Source organism: Hydra vulgaris, chromosome 01, assembly GCF_038396675.1.
Source record: "Hydra vulgaris chromosome 01, alternate assembly HydraT2T_AEP".
Classification (NCBI taxonomy): Eukaryota; Metazoa; Cnidaria; class Hydrozoa; order Anthoathecata; family Hydridae; genus Hydra; species Hydra vulgaris.
The window spans coordinates 62,626,906-62,645,000 of record NC_088920.1 but is presented as its reverse complement, the minus strand read 5'-3'; the positions used below and the strand labels follow the sequence as shown (position 1 = coordinate 62,645,000).

Sequence of the window (18,095 nt, the reverse complement as noted above, 5' to 3'; positions counted from 1 at the left end):
TGTTGAAACAATATTATTATGCTTTCCGCAAAAAAAAAAAAAAAATTAGTTCGTTATTTTTTCAATTTTATTAACTCAAACTTTTGAACAATAAAAATTAAAATTTTTTGAATTTAAATTACAGAAAAATATTTAGTATTGATAAAATAATTAGATTTTTGTACTATGTTTTGTTTTTATTTAAAAAGTAATTAAAACCACTGCTTTTTTAGCAACTTAAACTAGGTAATTTCGATGGAAAACACTGGTTAATTTGAGCATGCTCATATTACACAAAAAGGGTGTCATTAAATAAAGTTTCTATGCATTGTTTTTCAAACAAAAATGGATTGGATCTTTAGCTAACATATTTTTCTTTATGAAAAAAGTACTTTCATTATTTTAGCACCTAAATATTGCACCACAAATTTATTCATGCGCGATGATATTATTTCCTCAACGCATAAAATTTAACAGCATTTTAATTAGATAATAACCGCTAATTACTGCATATAAATGTACGCTAATTACACTGATTCTTGTTATCACCACATAAATTCGATTCAAAAAATACAAAGCAACTTTAACTTCACTGCTTACATTTAAGAAATCTTTAAGTATGCTCATATTACCAAGGTGCTCATATTACCCTAATCTACCCTTTAGAAATATTGATAAAAATTATTGTTCTTTAAAATCTTGATATGATCCCTATGTTACACACATTTTATGTTGTTGTATGTTCTTATTATGCAATCATTTGCAAGGAAAAATTATTATTTCAAGGTATTTATAAAACATGTGTCCTTTGTGTTTTTTTTTTTTTTTTAAACATCTTCGCTTCCAACAAGGCTGCAAGCAGCCACTAATTAAAGTTGGAAGTTACTGTAAGAGAAAAGATGAAGATTGTAGAGCAAGATAACGATTGACGGACGATTTAGAAGATTGCATATTATATGAATCAGGAAAGCAAGATGAAGGAAGCGAATTCCAAAGAACTGATGTTCGAGGAAAAAAACTAGACGAATAAGCGTTTTTGGAGCACTTAGGAACAGTCACAGAAAAAGGATGACACTTAATTGAATGACGAGTAACACGAGAATGAATTTTAGTAGATGGCACAAGAGACGCTAGCTCTTTAGAGCAGTGCCCATTATAGTATTTGTAGAAAAGAGAAAGAGAAGCAACATTACGACGATGTGATAATGGTTGGAGGTTGGCTATGTTTACAATTATGTTTACAATTCGTTTTTGCACCTTGTCTAAAAGAGAAAGGGCATCATTAGAAGATCCGCCCCAGATATGGCAACAGTATTCCATACAAGGCCGGATTTGGGATTTATAGAGATAGAGAATAGAATCCAGAGTAAGAAAGTGGCGAGCTCGATAAAGAGATGCAACCTTAGCAGATGCTAATTTTGCAACCGATTTGATATATGGTTTCCAAGAAAGATTCGAAGTAAGAGTTAATCCAAGAAGATGAAGAGTAGGTGACTCATCGAGTACATCACCGTTCATAAATATAGGAAGATCTAAATTATTGCGATAACGATTGGCTGAAAAAAATTGAGTTTTATCTGAATTAAAGTTCACCAGCCACTGTGAGCCACAGCGAGAATTAAAGTTCACCAGCCACTGTGAATTGTGTTGTTAATTAATCAACCAGGAAGTCAAACATGTGTTATAGAAATAAATTTTATTATATATATTTAAAAATATATAGATATAAAAATGAAAAAAACAGATCACATGTTAATACATGTGTTCTTGGTGTATTATTTTAGGAATTGCTTGAGCTTTATACTAAAGTTGTTAAATATACTATGAATCTTAGATTATATTAAATTACTTTAAATAATTGGTACACAATATGTGTTATGTTATGTGTTGTTGTTGCTTTGTGTCCTTGGTGTGCTTCTCTTCATGTTAATGCTGTATAACTGGATGTCATAAACTAAGTCTTGGGATTAGTTATTTTAAAGGTTTTTAGAAAAAAATGTCTGTTAAAATAAGTATATAAAATGGAAACTATTTATAATCAATAGAGCATCGAAAACTAGGTATGAAACATGTGTTGCATATCAATTATTTATGTCATTTGTCTTTGGTTTTGTGCCATTGGTGCATGTGTCAGAAGCATGAAGGGCATTACAATAATAACTATAATAAGCCAGGGTATAACAAATATTTACCAAAAATTTCAATGTTAGCTTCAAATATGACAAATATATGATTTTTGTCTCAAAAGTAATATTGTTGGACTGCTGAAAAATGATGTGGTCACTGTAGAGGCTTTTTGAAAGGATTTAATTCATGAATCAGCTTGGGTTTTTCCTTTTTTAATTTGCGATTATAATTAATAATTATAACTATACATTCAAATAGTAGTTAAAAAAATAATAATAATAATAATAATAGCAAGTTATCAATAGCTTTTATAACTATCATACTACAAAAGAAAAAAACCAATCAAGATAGAATTTAACATTAAACCAATCATGATAGAATTTAACATTAAACCAATCAAGATAGAATTTAACATTAAACCAATCAAGATAGAATTTAACATTAAACCAATCAAGATAGAATTTAACATTAAATTTTTATTGAGGTCAAAATTAAACTATTTTACTTTTAATTTACTCAGACCAGATTTATTTAGAAAAAAATAACAAGCCAAAGTTTACATTAGTGAAAAACAACATGGCATTAAAAATAAAAAAACTTTCTTCTTATCATAATAAGATGTCTCAAAATGTTGCAATCTTTTTAAAACAATTTCATAAAAATTGTTTTTAAACTCATGCTCTTATCTGGTTTATGTAGAAAGTTTATTTATTTTATTTTTTTTCAGAAACAAATTTCAGTTAAAAATGCAATCAAAAAAAGAAAATAATAAATGACATTTTATATATTGTATTACTCTACTTAATTCATCAATCATTAGGATTATTTTATTGCTTCATTTTATCAAAATCGCTACCAAAATGTGTCAATATGATTAAAAGTTCAAAGTTTCAGTTTAATTAAACATTTTAGATTTATCAAAATTTGGAATTTGGTTATTCACTATCAAGTAAATTAAAATAAGATTTAATAAGCTATTTTTCTACACTTACTTTAAAATAATCCTCAGTGAGTCCAAAGTATCGCTGATAGGCAGACATTGCTAAAAAGAGGAAGTGTAATGTAAAAAAAAAAAAAAAAGTAAAAAAATTACTTAGCTAACAATCTTTAAAGTAGCAAAAATTTTTTAGTAAAAGATAGCAAAATAGTTTATATTTGACTTAATATTAACTAAAACCAATCAGATTTTTTTTTGACTTAAATTTTTAGTAAAAGATAGCAAAATAGTTTATATTTGACTTAATATTAACTAAAACCAATCAGATTTTTTTTTGACTTAAATTTTTAGTAAAAGATAGCAAAATAGTTTATATTTGACTTAATATTAACTAAAACCAATCAGATTTTTTTTTGACTTAAACTTTAAGGAGCTTTAGTCTTTTAATTACTTTGTTTTAAAAAAATCCACGTTTAAATGTATTTGTTAACAAATCCACCTTTAAATGGATTTGTTAACGAATCCACCTTTAAACATATGTGTTAACAAACCCACCTTTAAATGTATGAGCTAATTAAATGCACCTTTGAATGTATGTGTTAACAAAAAATTATTAATAAACAACTTTAAAAATTGTTTCAAACATTGAAGTTACCTTCTCCGTACTCTTCCTGCAACATGTGATAATGTCCCAGCTTACAAAAGACTTTTGGATCCACTCCTTTGCCCTCAATCCGTAATTTATTCACAAGATAATGAATTCCCTAAAAATTCAATAGCATAAATAATTATGATTTTTAAAACAAAAAATCAAGTTAAAATTATAAACTAAAACATATACAGTTTTACAAAATGCAATCAAGTTTTGACTTTGTATCTCAAAAAAATCGTTTCGCAGTGTAAGCGAAAAGTGTGAGGATCTTCACTTGATTATCTTCTTCTCAGGGAATTACTGCACTTTTTGGAAATTTCAGTTGAGACTCATGATTATTGAAATCAATTCACTGATTTGCTTGATTAAAAGCCTTATGTGAACTTTTAAACAAAAACCAGTCATCTCTCTGTTGGTTCTTTTTAGACAAAAAAAAAACTGATTTTCTGCATTCACAACTTTTTGCTTTATATTCTCCTTGTAGCCTCCTTGACTGTAGTGGCCTTCTTGGCCTTGGGAAAGTGAATAATTTAAAAGAAAAAAGAAAAAAAAAAAGGCATTTTGAGAGAAATAAAAAGAATTGTGTCAACATTTAAAGCCTAAAACTGAGCTGTTGCTATCACTTAGCTAATTTTATGTTTCTTCTTTAATTGAATTGGTGAATGTTAAAATGGCGGAAGTCCAACAATGTAAACTTTTAGGAAAATAAAAAAAACTGCATTTCCCCCTGTAATAAATTTTGTAAATGGTTTAACAATTTTTTTTTTTGAAGGTGAAAAACATTATTCTCTTCAGAAAAAAAAATTATTAAACCATTAACAAAAATTTACTATGGGGGAAAATTTAGTTTTAATTCCTTAATTTTTTTTTTTCGGAAATTAACATCTTTAATTTCCGTTAATTTAAGTTCACATTGTTGGACTTCCGCTCTTTTAATGTTCAGGACTACAAATACTCACATAAGTCACAACACTATTTGAAACTTTAAATTAAAAGAAAAAAAAAAAATTGTATTCTATATAAAAACCGTAAACTAATTTACACAAACTTTCATTGCTTAGTAATATAAGTTTTATATAAATAATTTTTGGGTCGAATATTTATTTATTTAAAAAAAGAAAAACTTACATGCAATAACTTTTAACCAGAGACGAACCCAGACCTGTTTTAGTACCACTGTAGCGGTATGGGCACCCAAAAAAAAAGCGCTTAAAAATTATTTTAATTTTTTAATTTTTCTTTTGCTTTTTTATGAAAAATAGAAAAAAAAATTTTCAGTTTTAAATGCAGCAGTATGTATATAAACAATTTTCAGTTTATTATTTTAGCTACCTCATTTTTTCTTCAGGACAATAAAATAAATTAAAAAGAAATCACTTTCTTATGTAATTATCCTTCGGTTACTAACTGAGCATTAGTTTTAAAAAAATGAATGTTGGTACAAAACTTAATTTTAAAGACTTGTTCTGAAATTTTATAACAATGGAATGGACAAAAAATTTGCTTTTTCAAAAGATAGAGCAATTTTTAAATATCCATTCACACTAAAGTTAACTTTTGTTTTTTGACAATTAAGAGTAAACTGCTATTGATAGTAAATGAATAAAAGTAAAAAATTTCAGCCCTAATAACTATCGCAAAAATTATATGTTTTGAATGAATGAACTTTTGATCTTTAGCTTGTTATTTTAGTTTACGTGAGGAAAACGAAAAAATGAAATGTAAACTTTTTCAGAAAGTTTTTTTTCTTTTTAATATTCTTTTTGACTTTTAAAATAATAAAAATAACGATTAACGATTACTGAATAAAAGTTTTATTAAGAACTTTTGAAAATAAGTTTTACTATGAACTTTTTAAAATAATCCATAGTAAATGTGATTTTTTTATTGAGCATAATTTTTTTAATTATACTTAATATTAAAATTTTTTTTTTTATATTATAACATATTTTTTAAAATATAATATGCTTTTTAATCAAAAAAATGTTTTTAAAATTATGTTTCCCTTAATTACCTCTTCTTTAATTATCTTTAATTTAAAGGCGCCTTAAAATCACTTTAAAAATTATTAACCTTTAATAAAAGTTAAATAAACAGATTTGCAATTATTTAAATCAAATTTTTAAAATTATATTAATAGTAAATATGTTTACTAAATGCTTATGTTTTATATTTAAATAGTTTTTTAAATACGTTTAATAAATGCTTATTAAATTTTTTTTATTAAATTTTTAATCTGAATACAAGACTAATACAAAATATTTTGATAGTTTAAAAATGCAAAACTATTTTGTTAATTTTACAAATATTACGCGATTTATATATGTAAATATATTATGTAATGTAAATATTGATTAGAAATTGTTTAAAGTATTTAAACATTTAATTACTAATTATTTAAAATATTAATAACTTTTAAAATTAAATTTACTATAGTTAAAAAATGTTTAAAATACTTTGAATAATTTTCAATGATTATTTACTAATAGCATGGTATTTGCAACAAAAGCTTTAATTAAAGTCTTATCTAAAATAGCTTTCTTATGATATTTAAAGTAACATCGTCCACCAGTTAATTTATGTATTCAAAAAAATGCTTTTAAATCAACTCCTTATCTAAGGTAAAACTAAACGAGATAAACACAAATTAATTAAAATGATGATTGAAAAATTATGATTAAAAACCATTAACGCGGTACTCAAAAATATCACAGGAGACTTAAAAATATTACCCCCTCCCCCAACAACAATAATGCCGAAAAAAAAGCGGTATCTCCAAATAAACTCTGGGTTCTTCATTGCTTTAACCTATAGCTTTTTAAAGTTGAACTTCTTTATTTAAAACATGAAGAACTAATTGATGATTAACAAAAAAAACTATTCTAAATTCACTATAGTAAAAGAAAGTGTTATTTCAATTAAAACTTCTCATACCTTTTGAAGCAATGTTCTATGGTTTACTTCGGTAAGTGTATTAGCAGGATCAAACCAACGAATAAATCCAAAAAGTCGACTAAAGAAAGAATAGGACTTTTTTTTAATACTTATAAAAAAACATACAGATAGAGCTTTTAATATTTTTATTTTATTTTAGTTTTTCTACTTGATACTTTTAACATGTATAATAAAGATTTCCAAATGCTTTAGTTTAATTTAAGATAAATGTGGTAGTGTTGTAGTAATAGAGCACTATATTCATAAGCAAGATGGTCAGAGTTCAATTCCCATTATGTCCCTGGTAGTAAAGTGCTCAACTTGTTTCTCAGACCAGCAACCTTGTTTGTCAAGGTTTCTGTTTCGGAGTTAAAGAGTTGAGAGAGGGTTGTAACCACAATAAAGTAGTCTCTTTGACTAAAAAATCCCAACCTTTTTAATTTCACTATTTAAAATTTTCTCAAGTTTTTCTTTATCTAATTTTCCTTTCATGTTTCAGCAAGTGCATTCTGAAAATAGTAAATATTTTATCTATAAATTATCAATTTGTAAGAAAGTGTTGAAGTAATAACTTTACTTTTTATTTCATTTATGTACAAACAACATTTTAATTAAAAATGAAGCAAATTAATAATTAATATTAGCGATTGGAATTAAGTTTTTCATTAGTGTATTACCCGAGAAATTAGAAAAAAGTATCAAATACACAAAGTAGTAAAACTCAACTCAAAGAATCAAGTGTATGTTAACTTGAAATTAGTATTTGTGATAATTCATCAGGTATATTATAATCAGGTATCATCTTTTGCTAATGGAAAAAAATTAAGACTTAGATTAGAGAACAATAAATTTTTGAACCCAGAGTTCTTAGGTAAAATGGCAGCAAGGACTTTGGGATTCCAGGCTTAAAAACAATAAGTTCCACATTAATCTCAAGATTTTTTTTTTACAGCAGATCATAAATCAACCAACATGTTCTTCAGATGTTCAGGGATAGTTCTTTTGGGACAGAGGCATCCCTGGTTAAAAGAATAAAAATTTATTTATCAAATTTAGCTCAAGTTAATTTTAGCGTGTTTTTGTCACGTCATGTGACATCATGGTGTGACAATTTTTGCGAAAAATCTAATATTGCTAACCTGAAGCCACAAGTAAGATTTTATACTTAATTTTTTTATTTGATTACCCAGATCATTATGTTACTGTTGTTCTTTGAAATTTTAAAATTTATAAGCATATTTTATCAATAATATATAATTTACATATTTAGGTAAAAAAAAAACATTTTTATTCAATAAAATTATGTTTTACAAAGGCAACATTTTGAGGATGAATGCTCAGCTATCTTTGAGGCTCTATGCTTGGGTACATAGAGCCACTTTATGGGATAGTTTTAAATTTGTTAAGTCTTAGATAAGTAACATGTAGATCTTCATAACTATTTTGTATTGCATCTTTTACGGTGCTATTTATTTGTAACTATTTTGTATTGCATCTTTTACAGTGCTATTTATTTGTAACTATTTTGTATTGCATCTTTTACGGTGCTATTTATTTGTAACTATTTTGTATTTTATCTTTCAACATGCCCCTTATTCTTGCTGAACAGCAAAAGAAGTGTTGTGAAAGGCAGTTTAAAAATATGGTGAAAAAACAGTTAAAAAATAAGAATCAAAAAGGTGAAGAAAAAAAAAAAGATTTGCTAAGTTGGAGTCTAAACAAGAAAAAGAAAGAGAAAGAAAAAGAATAGACAAACAGAGGAAAACTAAAATCTGTAGTTGTTAAATCACCACCTTGCAAATCTGCAAGCACAATGGGAATGCTGTTAAGAGATCCTAGTCATTGGTACCAAAATCACTTAGCAAAAGTTCAATAAAAGTTATTAAAAGCCCAGAAAAAAAGCATAGTGAAACAGCATTAGATACTTTAACTATACAACTATACAACTGATTTATGATTTTTACTAGTGTGATGATATATATGGTCAAGCACCAAGAAAATGAAACACCATTGTAGGGAGATCAAAGGACAAGAAAGAATCTTTTCTAAAATGTGGTTTCTCTGTGAATGTTAGTAAAGCTCATGCTCCTTTTAAAGTAGATTATCCTGTTAAAAATCAAAGTTTGCAAGTTTATGTCCAAGTGTTTTTGTCTAGTTTAATACAGAGAAATGTTTTTGTTGTCAATATCACCTGAAGCACTTCACAAGTTTTTATTTAATTTTTTCCATTGACCCAATTTTTACGTGAATTTTTCTTTTTTACATTGTATACAATAGTCAAATAAAAATTGTTATAATAACACAATGTACTGCAAAGTTTCATGATCTTTATACTTTAAATGATATTGACAAGAATAAGCGCATTACCTAGTGCCAATCAAAGAAAGTTGTAGGCAAGAAAAAAGAATATAAAAAAGTTGAAAAAAAAAGGAAAAGTTGATAATCTTTACAGCTTTTCAAAATCTTTACCTTTATTTCTTTGGTATTAATTTATAAAACTGAAACAGTCAAAGTCAAATAATGATTAAAAGACTCTTAGTGATCCATTCTTTAAGTGGATTTTGCTTTTGAAGTGCAGTCAACACATTAACACAAGAAAAAAGTTACTGTGTTTACTGATTTATTTTGGCATCAGGATTCGTGTTCTTCAGCTGTCACAGTTTCAGATGATTTAATCCATTCAAAAGAATCTATTGTTGTGTTTGTTAATAATTTAATCATGTTATGTTTTGATATCACTTGATTTAACATGTTTAGATAATAATCTAAACATGTTAAATCAAGTGTTATCAAAATTATCAAAGATTATACGGGTAGCATAGATGAGACAAAAGACCGAATTTGTGCGCTTATAAGGCATGACAATCAGTCCCATCTGTTAGGCGCTCCAGGGTTGGAACACGGCAAGGGTGAGGCTCAGTTAACAGCAATTCAAAATCTATTAGATTCTTTTAATTTAGGGCAGTTCATCCACGGAGTTTGTTTTGATACCACTGCTTCAAACACTGGCTATTTAAAAGGAGCTTGTGCAAGATTAGCTAATTTTCATGACCGACCATTGCTCTTGTTAGCCTGTTGCCATCATGTAGGAGAGCTCCATATAAAACACTTTTGCAATGAAGTTGCAGTAAACAAATCTGTTGGACCGGAGAATCAACTATTTAAATCTCTAAAGCAGATCTGGCATGGTATTGATGCAAACAACGAGAAGATGCTGTTGAAATTTAATCACCAGAATGTTAAGGGTACCTGGTTGGAGAAGCAGGCTCTATTGGCGCTCAAAACTTGCTAGGACCTGATAGATAAAAACAAGTTAAGAAATAGTCAGGTAAGGTTAAAATAAAGAAATATACTACTTTAAAACAACTTTATACCAAAATAGAAAAAAGAAACATAAAAGTTTCTAATCAAATTGTAAATTATATACATTTAGACTTTTGAGAAGCGAAAAGATTATAGTGAACTGGCAGAGCTTGTAGTTATGTTCCTTGAAGAAGATCAGACAGTTAGGTATAAAATTCACAAAACCGGAGCTATTTCACACGCCAGGCTCATGGCAAAGGCATTTTACTATATGAAGATCAATTTGCTTCTCCCTAAGATCAGACAGGTTCTCTTTCTGAGTGATGAAATTGTCGAAGAAATCAACAGAATGACTGACTACATTTCTCTTTTCTGGGCATCGTGGTTTTTGACCTGCGAGTTTTCTGATTCTACAGCTTTTGAAGTAAAACTTTATTTCCTAAATATTTATATATTAGTCTCATAATTTAAGAATAATCTGTTTCAAAAAAAGACCAACTAAATTCTTTTAGAATAATGACATAAATAAATGACACTCATTACATTAGATGTTAGACGTGTCATTATCAACCTTACTTGCTATCTATATTGCATTATATTTAACTCACACTCTTAGGATCAACGAAACTATTGGCAGATGTGCCATTACAATGCGTATGAGCCTGCCGCAGAAGTGGTATTAAAATCATGGCGAAACCATATGTGGTATTTGTATCCATCAACCATGGTGCTGGCGCTAGCATGTTCTAATTATTACTATAATTAGATTACTACATTGAAATGGAAAAGATGGCAAATGTTCTTTATTCAACCCAACGGAGTGGCATTAAAAATGTAAGAACGGGTAGAACCAAAGCTAAAATCCCTTCTGATAGCAGTTTTCTATTTAATATAGACCAACCACCAGGTCTTGAATCATATATTTTGCCAGATTCCTGATTAATTTTTGATATCCTAGGTCATACTTCTGAAAAATGTCTATAGATGAAACTCCCTCAGATTATTTGGAAAGAATTTCCAGGATACAATGAGTTTCAAAGCTTCGTAAAATCTGTCGAAGTTGTTAACGACTCATCAGAATGTGCAGTAAAACTCATTCAAGATAAGAATGTAGAGAGTAGAAAGTAGATATTTTTTGAAATATATCAACACATTTTGATCTAGTTAAATCTACAGCAAAATATTTAAAGTCCTATAACAAATCCTTTGGGGGTAACCATTTTGAGTTTGGCTTTGTTTGATCTTAGGTTCCAATAAAGGTAATTTTTTTTAAAACATTATCATTTGATACCAATAAGAAGTAAAAAAAATGAATATTGCACCATGACTGAAAATGACCTCATAGATCAACAAAAAGGCACTTTGAAATAACACAAATGTTGATTTTTCTATCAAAATCAGTGAATGGTAGGCATTATATATTTCTTAACTCAAAAAGCACAGTGTTGTTTTTGGTATAGGATCACATGAAGAGAATATAAATGAAAAAATTAACTGGATTCGACATCAGAATCGATTCGCGTCGTTGTGTTGAAAACTGCTCTATTTTGGTCAAAAATTGCCTAGTGCGTAACTTCGAACGACCGGCGCGAATACTTCTAACAGGAAAAAATGAAAAATAAAAAAATTTGACATATAAATATGACCTCTACGCCACTCATTAGTGACTCCGCATGTAATTTGGTTGTCAAAAAAAAATTATGGGATGGCCTAATGGGCAGGGAAGGGGGAGGCAAGCGTTTTAAGGCTTTTTGTTCCCAGGCCTCGGCCATCCTAATCTTTTGCGAGGCCACCTAATTTGGCATATAAACATACTTAAACTTAGAGTTTGCACGATGTGTGAAAGTGTATCCTATCTAGAACATCAAAAAATCCTGCGGGCGCCCATGCACACATGCCACCCGTTATATACTAGCCCTGAGTAAGGCTTATTTCAGGCAACCTATTTTTTGAGTCGACAAAAAACATTTTTTACTTAATAAAGAGGGGTGCCTGAAAAAAAACGTCTGCCTTAAGTATAGTTTATTTTTATTTGATTTGTTAAAACAAAAAAAAAGTTTAAAAAAGGTTTTTTTCGTTGTTTTTTTAACATAAAACCCACTGTTTTGGATTTTTTTCAAAAAAAAAAAAAAAAGTTTTTTTTGCAACCCTGCCAACACTGTTATTCAGCTAATACAGTGCTGGTAAAAAGTCTTGCAACAAGGCACAATTTTACACAAATCAATGTTTCCATGCCAGTAGGCTCAGTGTTATTATCTTATATTTTTATCTTTAGGTATAAATATATTTATAAAGACAATTTTGTAGCTTAAACAGTTAATTCAGTGAAAATCATGGCTAAGATTCAGCAGCTTAGTAAAAAATAAAAAGCATGCATTCAACGTCTTGCTAAAAGTCGTATGTCTCATGTAGACATTGCAACAAATTACATGGTTGAACGCACTACAATTTAGCGTGGTGTAAAGCAGGTTATCCCCCTGTCTCCTAAAAAGAGGTCTGGACATCCTAGAGTCACTTCACAGCGTACGGACCTCAGGATGGTAACAATGGTCAAGATGAATCCTTCAATAACCTCTGGTGACCTACAGAACAGCATACCAACACTTTCTAATGTCTCAAAGCGCACAATCCGTCACAGACTTTCTGCGGAATTAAATTTACCTGCACGAAGGCCATTTAAGAAGCCATTAGTAACTGAAAAGATGAGAAAAAAGCGCATTGAGTTCTGCAAGAAGCATCAAGATTGGACAGAAGAGCAGTGGACACAGGTAATGTTCAGTGATGAGTCCATGTTTCATCAGTTCTCTAATGTTAAGCTTTTTGTTCGTCGACCTACTAGTTCTAATTCTACCAATCCTAAATACACATGCAAAACTGTGAAGCATTCACCTTCTGTAATGGTGTGGGGTTGTTTTTCTGCTCATGGCCTCGGAGATTTATACTTTTTACCCAAAGGAGAAACTATGAATGCAAAAAAGTACCTCAACGTTTTGGATGAATCTCTAATCAATTTCATGATTATTCATCAGTGCACAATTTTTCAACATGATTCAGCACCATGTCACACTGCGAAGTCTGTGAAGCAGTGGCTTGGATCAAAAAACATACAGTTGCTTGATTGGCCTGGAAATTCTCCAGATCTCAAATCAATTGAAAATCTTTGGATGTTAATCAAGAAGCGCGTATCTGCTAAGAACTGCAATTCATACGATGGTTTAAAAAACGCTCTTCGTCATGTATGGTGTACAGAAATTACATCAGGACTATTTGAAAATCTGGCCAAATCCATGCCCAAACGAATTAGTGCTGTGTTAAAAAACAAAGGATATCCTACCAAATATTATTAGTACATCTGTTTAAAATGATTATACAATGTAATATAAATAATTGAACTTGCTTTTGGTGAAAATATAAAGTTTTTGGAAGTATTATTGTTTTTGGAAGTAATTATGAAAAGTAATTATGATGTTGCAAGACTTTTTGCATTTGTGTACACATTGCAAACATTGATTTGTGTAAAATCATGCCTTGTTGCAAGACTTTTTGCCAGCACTGTATAGTTGACCTGAATTTTATTAAACTTAGCATAATATAGGTTTTACAGCAAAAAAAAAAAAATTTAAATTAAATTTTAATCAAGCATTTACTTAATTAAGTAAATGCCTGATTGAAATGAGCAATTAATTACTAATTAATTAAGCACCTTTAATCAATTAGTAATTAACTAACATCACACCATTATAACACATTCTGACCAGATACATTTGGATATTTATGAGCAAGGTTAATGTGCTATTTTTAATAATTTTAAAACATAGTATAACAATTATTATAGTAAAATTCTATATGATATATTATAGTACTATTAGAGAAATAATAAGTCAATTTATAGGTTATTTATTATTTATTAAAAGAGAATTATTCTCATAATTTTATACGTAACTGCATGAGATATAATTTTAAACTAATTTAAAAATAGTTCTTATGTAATCATCTTAGAACACGTTCTAACATAACTACATAAGAACTATTTTTAAATTAATTCCTCCGTTCTGAAATACTGTTCTGATTTCACAATTTTTTTGTTCCAAAATACTATTTCGATTTGATTTTATTACTAATTTTAATTAAAAAAAATCAAATATTTTTATTAAAATAAATTTTTTCAGAAAATAAAAAATTATTTGAAAACATGTATTATGGGCTACAGTGAAAGGGGGCTGAGAGGGTCATGTCCCCCTCCCCAGACTTTTTTTTAATGCTTTTTTTTTTTTTTTTTAGCTAAGTAGGTTTTTTTGTAGTACATTATTAATTAATTTAGGTATTTTTGGAGCTTAGTCGCCTCCCCTTCCTAAAATGTCACTCCCTAGCCTATGTGTATATGCATATACACACAATTACCTAGCTATATACCACTATAAACCAAAACTAGGCTATTGTTCTATCTTATTTTTGTATATTTATTTATCTACACATGCTATATATGAAAATATAATAAACTAAATCCAAAATCCAAATTATTCATTGCTGTAAAAATTTAAGGGGTTTTCTTAGAACACTTTGTTCAACAAAAAGAGAACTTGACAAGTATTCTTGGTTGATTAAACAATTCTTTCCAATATGAGGTTGTTTGTAGCAATTTTCCCCGTTGACTTTCAGTATTGCTGATATACAATCTTTAAGTGATGAAAATCTTGATATACAATCTTTAAGTGAAGAAAACTTCATTAAGTGCACCACCTTCCATTTTGTCAAACCTTTCATGTACAAGGTTGATTATCTCGTCAACATTGGAGGAGCTGTTACTGAAATAATTATTTTGTAGTGCTCTAAAATATCCTAAATCTAGGATATTCATATCTGGACTGTTTGATGGTTGAAAAATTAAACGAATATCAAACTCATCATGAGACCCGTTCACCATAAATTCTGAATCATCAATGGCTGTATGTGGCTTTGCATTGTCCAGTTGTATAAAAATAGTTTGACTCCTTTCAATATGATTTCCTGGCCATTTTGAATGTATGACTGGTAAAACATTATTTAAAAGCATGTTTTATTTCGTCTCTTATGCCATCTACTAAAATTCATTCTTGTGTTATTCGTCATTCAATTAAGTCTCATCCTTTTTCTGTGACTGTTTCTAAGTGCTCCAAAAACTCTTATCTAGTTTTTTTCCTCAAACATCAGTTTTTTCGAATTTGCTTCCTTCATCTTACTTTCCTGATTTATATAGTTTTCAATCTTTTAAGTCATCTGTAAATTGTTATCTTGCTCTAAAAACTTCATCTTTTCTCTTCCAGTAACTTCCAAGTTTAATAATGGTTGCTTGCAGCCTTGTTAGAAATGAAGATGCTTAAAAAAAAATTGTAAGCGAGAAAGAATAAATTTAATACAATGCTTCCTATTTTGATCTGTTAAAAAAGGTTTCACAGCTGATGTGAACACTCTCAGATTACCAGTCTTAAGTTGACAATAAAGGGTTGTTGTTGGAATATTTAAAAATCCTGTTAATGATCAAATGGTTTTTTGTAAAAAGGGATTTTACTGATTCTTCCTTTCAACTGATAATTTTTCTTTTTTTGTCCACATCTTCCCTTCGTTTTGGACAACCATTTGATAAGGAATACTAAACATAGTTTATATTGCAATTTGGGACCATGTCAAAAATGAATCTATCTGCTAAGCTTGAGCCTCTTTCTGATTGTCGTAAAGTTGCATCTCTTTCTCTTCTCTACAAATACTATCATGTTTGCTGATCAAAGGAGCTATCATTTCTAGTTCCATAGACTAAAACTCATTCTCGCTTGACTCGTCATTCAGCAAAGTCTCATTATTTCATGGTATCTGTCCCTACATGCTCTAAAAACTTTTATTCATCTAGTTTTTTTCCTGCACTTCAACCCTTTGGAACTCTCTCCTATTTTCATGTTTTCCTGACTTAAACAACCTACAACTTTTTTAAGTCTTCTGTCAACCGTTTCCTTGCTCTATAACTCTATTCTTCTTTTTTTTTAGTAACTCCCAACTTAATAGTGGTTAAGGTTTACCAACTTATTAGATGATTAAGATTTTTAGTAAATTATTAAACCTTAATGACAAGATTAAGTTATCTTGTTTAAAGGTGGTGCAAATGGAACCTTTAGTTCTACCTGCACCACCTTAAAATAGAACCTTAAAATAGAACTTAAAATAAAACTTAAAATAGAACAGTGAAATAAATATACTGTAAAAATGGACATATAATCTTTTTTTTTTTTTACTAATAAGGGTGAGTCAATCTTTTAGGATCTTAAACAAGTCAATGAGTTATTTACCTTAAACACTAGCCAAGCTCAACTCACTAATGTTATCAACATTTAAAAAAAAAATAGGTTTGCAATTATGTGGATTGGGATTGTTCAAAATTTATTGAATTTTGTAAAGACTCTTTTGCAAATATGTCTCAATGACGCAGGCATTAAATCTTTATTAGTCTTGTTTCAAATTCTCCTGTTGAGTCTTTGAACATATTGCAATTTTACCTCTAGTTAATATTAAATTTTCTTTGGCAAGTTCTGTACAAATTGAGATAAGAAAGCATCTAGAAAAAAACTTATCCCTGTGAAAACTAATAATAAAAATAAAATATTTTGATAAATAAATTAATGTAACTTCTTTAAAATAAAAAATCATTTTTAGTAGCAAAGTCACAACTATAAATTTGAGAAGCAATAATTTAAAAAATTTATTTTAATTCATTTATACAAATGTCGTGATAAATAATAAAATTTGTTCATATTAAACATTTTTTTAAATGCAATATTAAATTTATACATTTAATATAACAAAAAATCGAAAGAAAATAAAAATTCTCTAATAGTAATAATGAAAACATTTGCCATTATTAATATTATTGCAGTAATTTAGAAAAGTTAAGGTCTTTAAAAAATTAAAAAGAATATGATGACGTCAAATTCACATTAGGCTTCTGTGTTGACCATTTTTTATTTAAAACAAGGCCTGTGTGTGTGTGTGTGTGTGTGTGTGTGTGTGTGTGTGTGTGTGTGTGTATATATTACATATATATACTCAGCACTCAGAATTAGGAAAAATCAGGTCGGCAATAATCGGCAGAAAAAATGTAAAAAAAGGTTAGGCCATAACAAATAGAAACAAGGTCGACAATTTTTAGCTGACCTCAAACCTTCTAAGTTGGCATCGCCGAATGCTGAGTATAATTCCGAGGGTTGTGTGTGTGTGTGTGTATGTATATATATATATATATATATATATATATATATATATATATATATATATATATATATATATATATATATATATATATATATCAGAGTTTCACAGGAGGATGTGCATTATCATTATACGACTAGACAAACCACATTTTGCTTTGACAATTTGACCACGACTATTTCAATAAACATTTCAAAAATGCACTGAATGAAAATATTTGTAACTAAACCTTAGGTGAAATATTGAAACATTGAATACATTGAAACTTCTCAACAATACATTGAAACAATACATTGAAACTTCTCAACAAACTTTTTTATATTAGCAAAACACTTTTAAATAAAGTAACAATTTACTGATAATAACTTTTTTTTAAAGTATTATATATAGTTGTATATAATTTTTTTAAATCATATTCTATAAATTATTTAAGTATGCAATAATAAACGTTATTAAAAAATAAAAAGTTATTTTGTTTTTATAAACAATGACTTTCTAAGACAAGGTAAGTCTTTTTAACGAATTGTAATATAAGAATCATTGAAGTTAAAAAGATAAAAATATTCATAAAAAAAAAAAAAATTGTTGAAAACAAAAGACAAATGCTTTTGCAAGCCGTCACAATTAAATAAATTTGAGCTTTAATGCTTTTATAATATTGAAACCCTTTTTAGTAAAGTAACGAAACACTTCTAAGAATTTTTATATTAAGTATTAATAAAAGGTTTTTTTTATTTTTTTATTTGTATTTAACTAAACAAGTTTAACTAAAAAATCAAAGTACAAATGTTAAAACAAAGAATGTAATGGTTTTTTAATGCGTAATAATTTACTGTTTTTCCATATCTTTAAATTAGTAAAAAAAACACTATAATTTAAATTAGGCATGAGTATTTTTTAAACAACCATTAAAAGTTTTTCTTTTTATTT

The 18,095-nt window shown here is 28.2% G+C and overlaps 1 protein-coding gene across 4 annotated transcripts in view; it reads right to left on the bottom strand.

The window, feature by feature from the left end:
- The window catches only part of LOC100197335 (lysine-specific demethylase 6A), a 43,079-nt gene that overhangs the window by 17,962 nt on the left and 7,022 nt on the right, over window positions 1–18,095 (bottom strand). For all 4 annotated transcript variants that reach the window (XM_065788881.1, XM_065788882.1, XM_065788879.1 and 1 more), the window contains exons 3-5: window positions 6,630–6,708; window positions 3,699–3,807; window positions 3,099–3,148 (exon numbers count right to left, since the gene is read on the bottom strand). In XM_065788881.1, coding sequence (XP_065644953.1) covers window positions 3,099–3,148; window positions 3,699–3,807; window positions 6,630–6,708 — 238 coding nt within the window. The remainder of the gene's footprint in view (window positions 1–3,098; window positions 3,149–3,698; window positions 3,808–6,629; window positions 6,709–18,095) is intronic.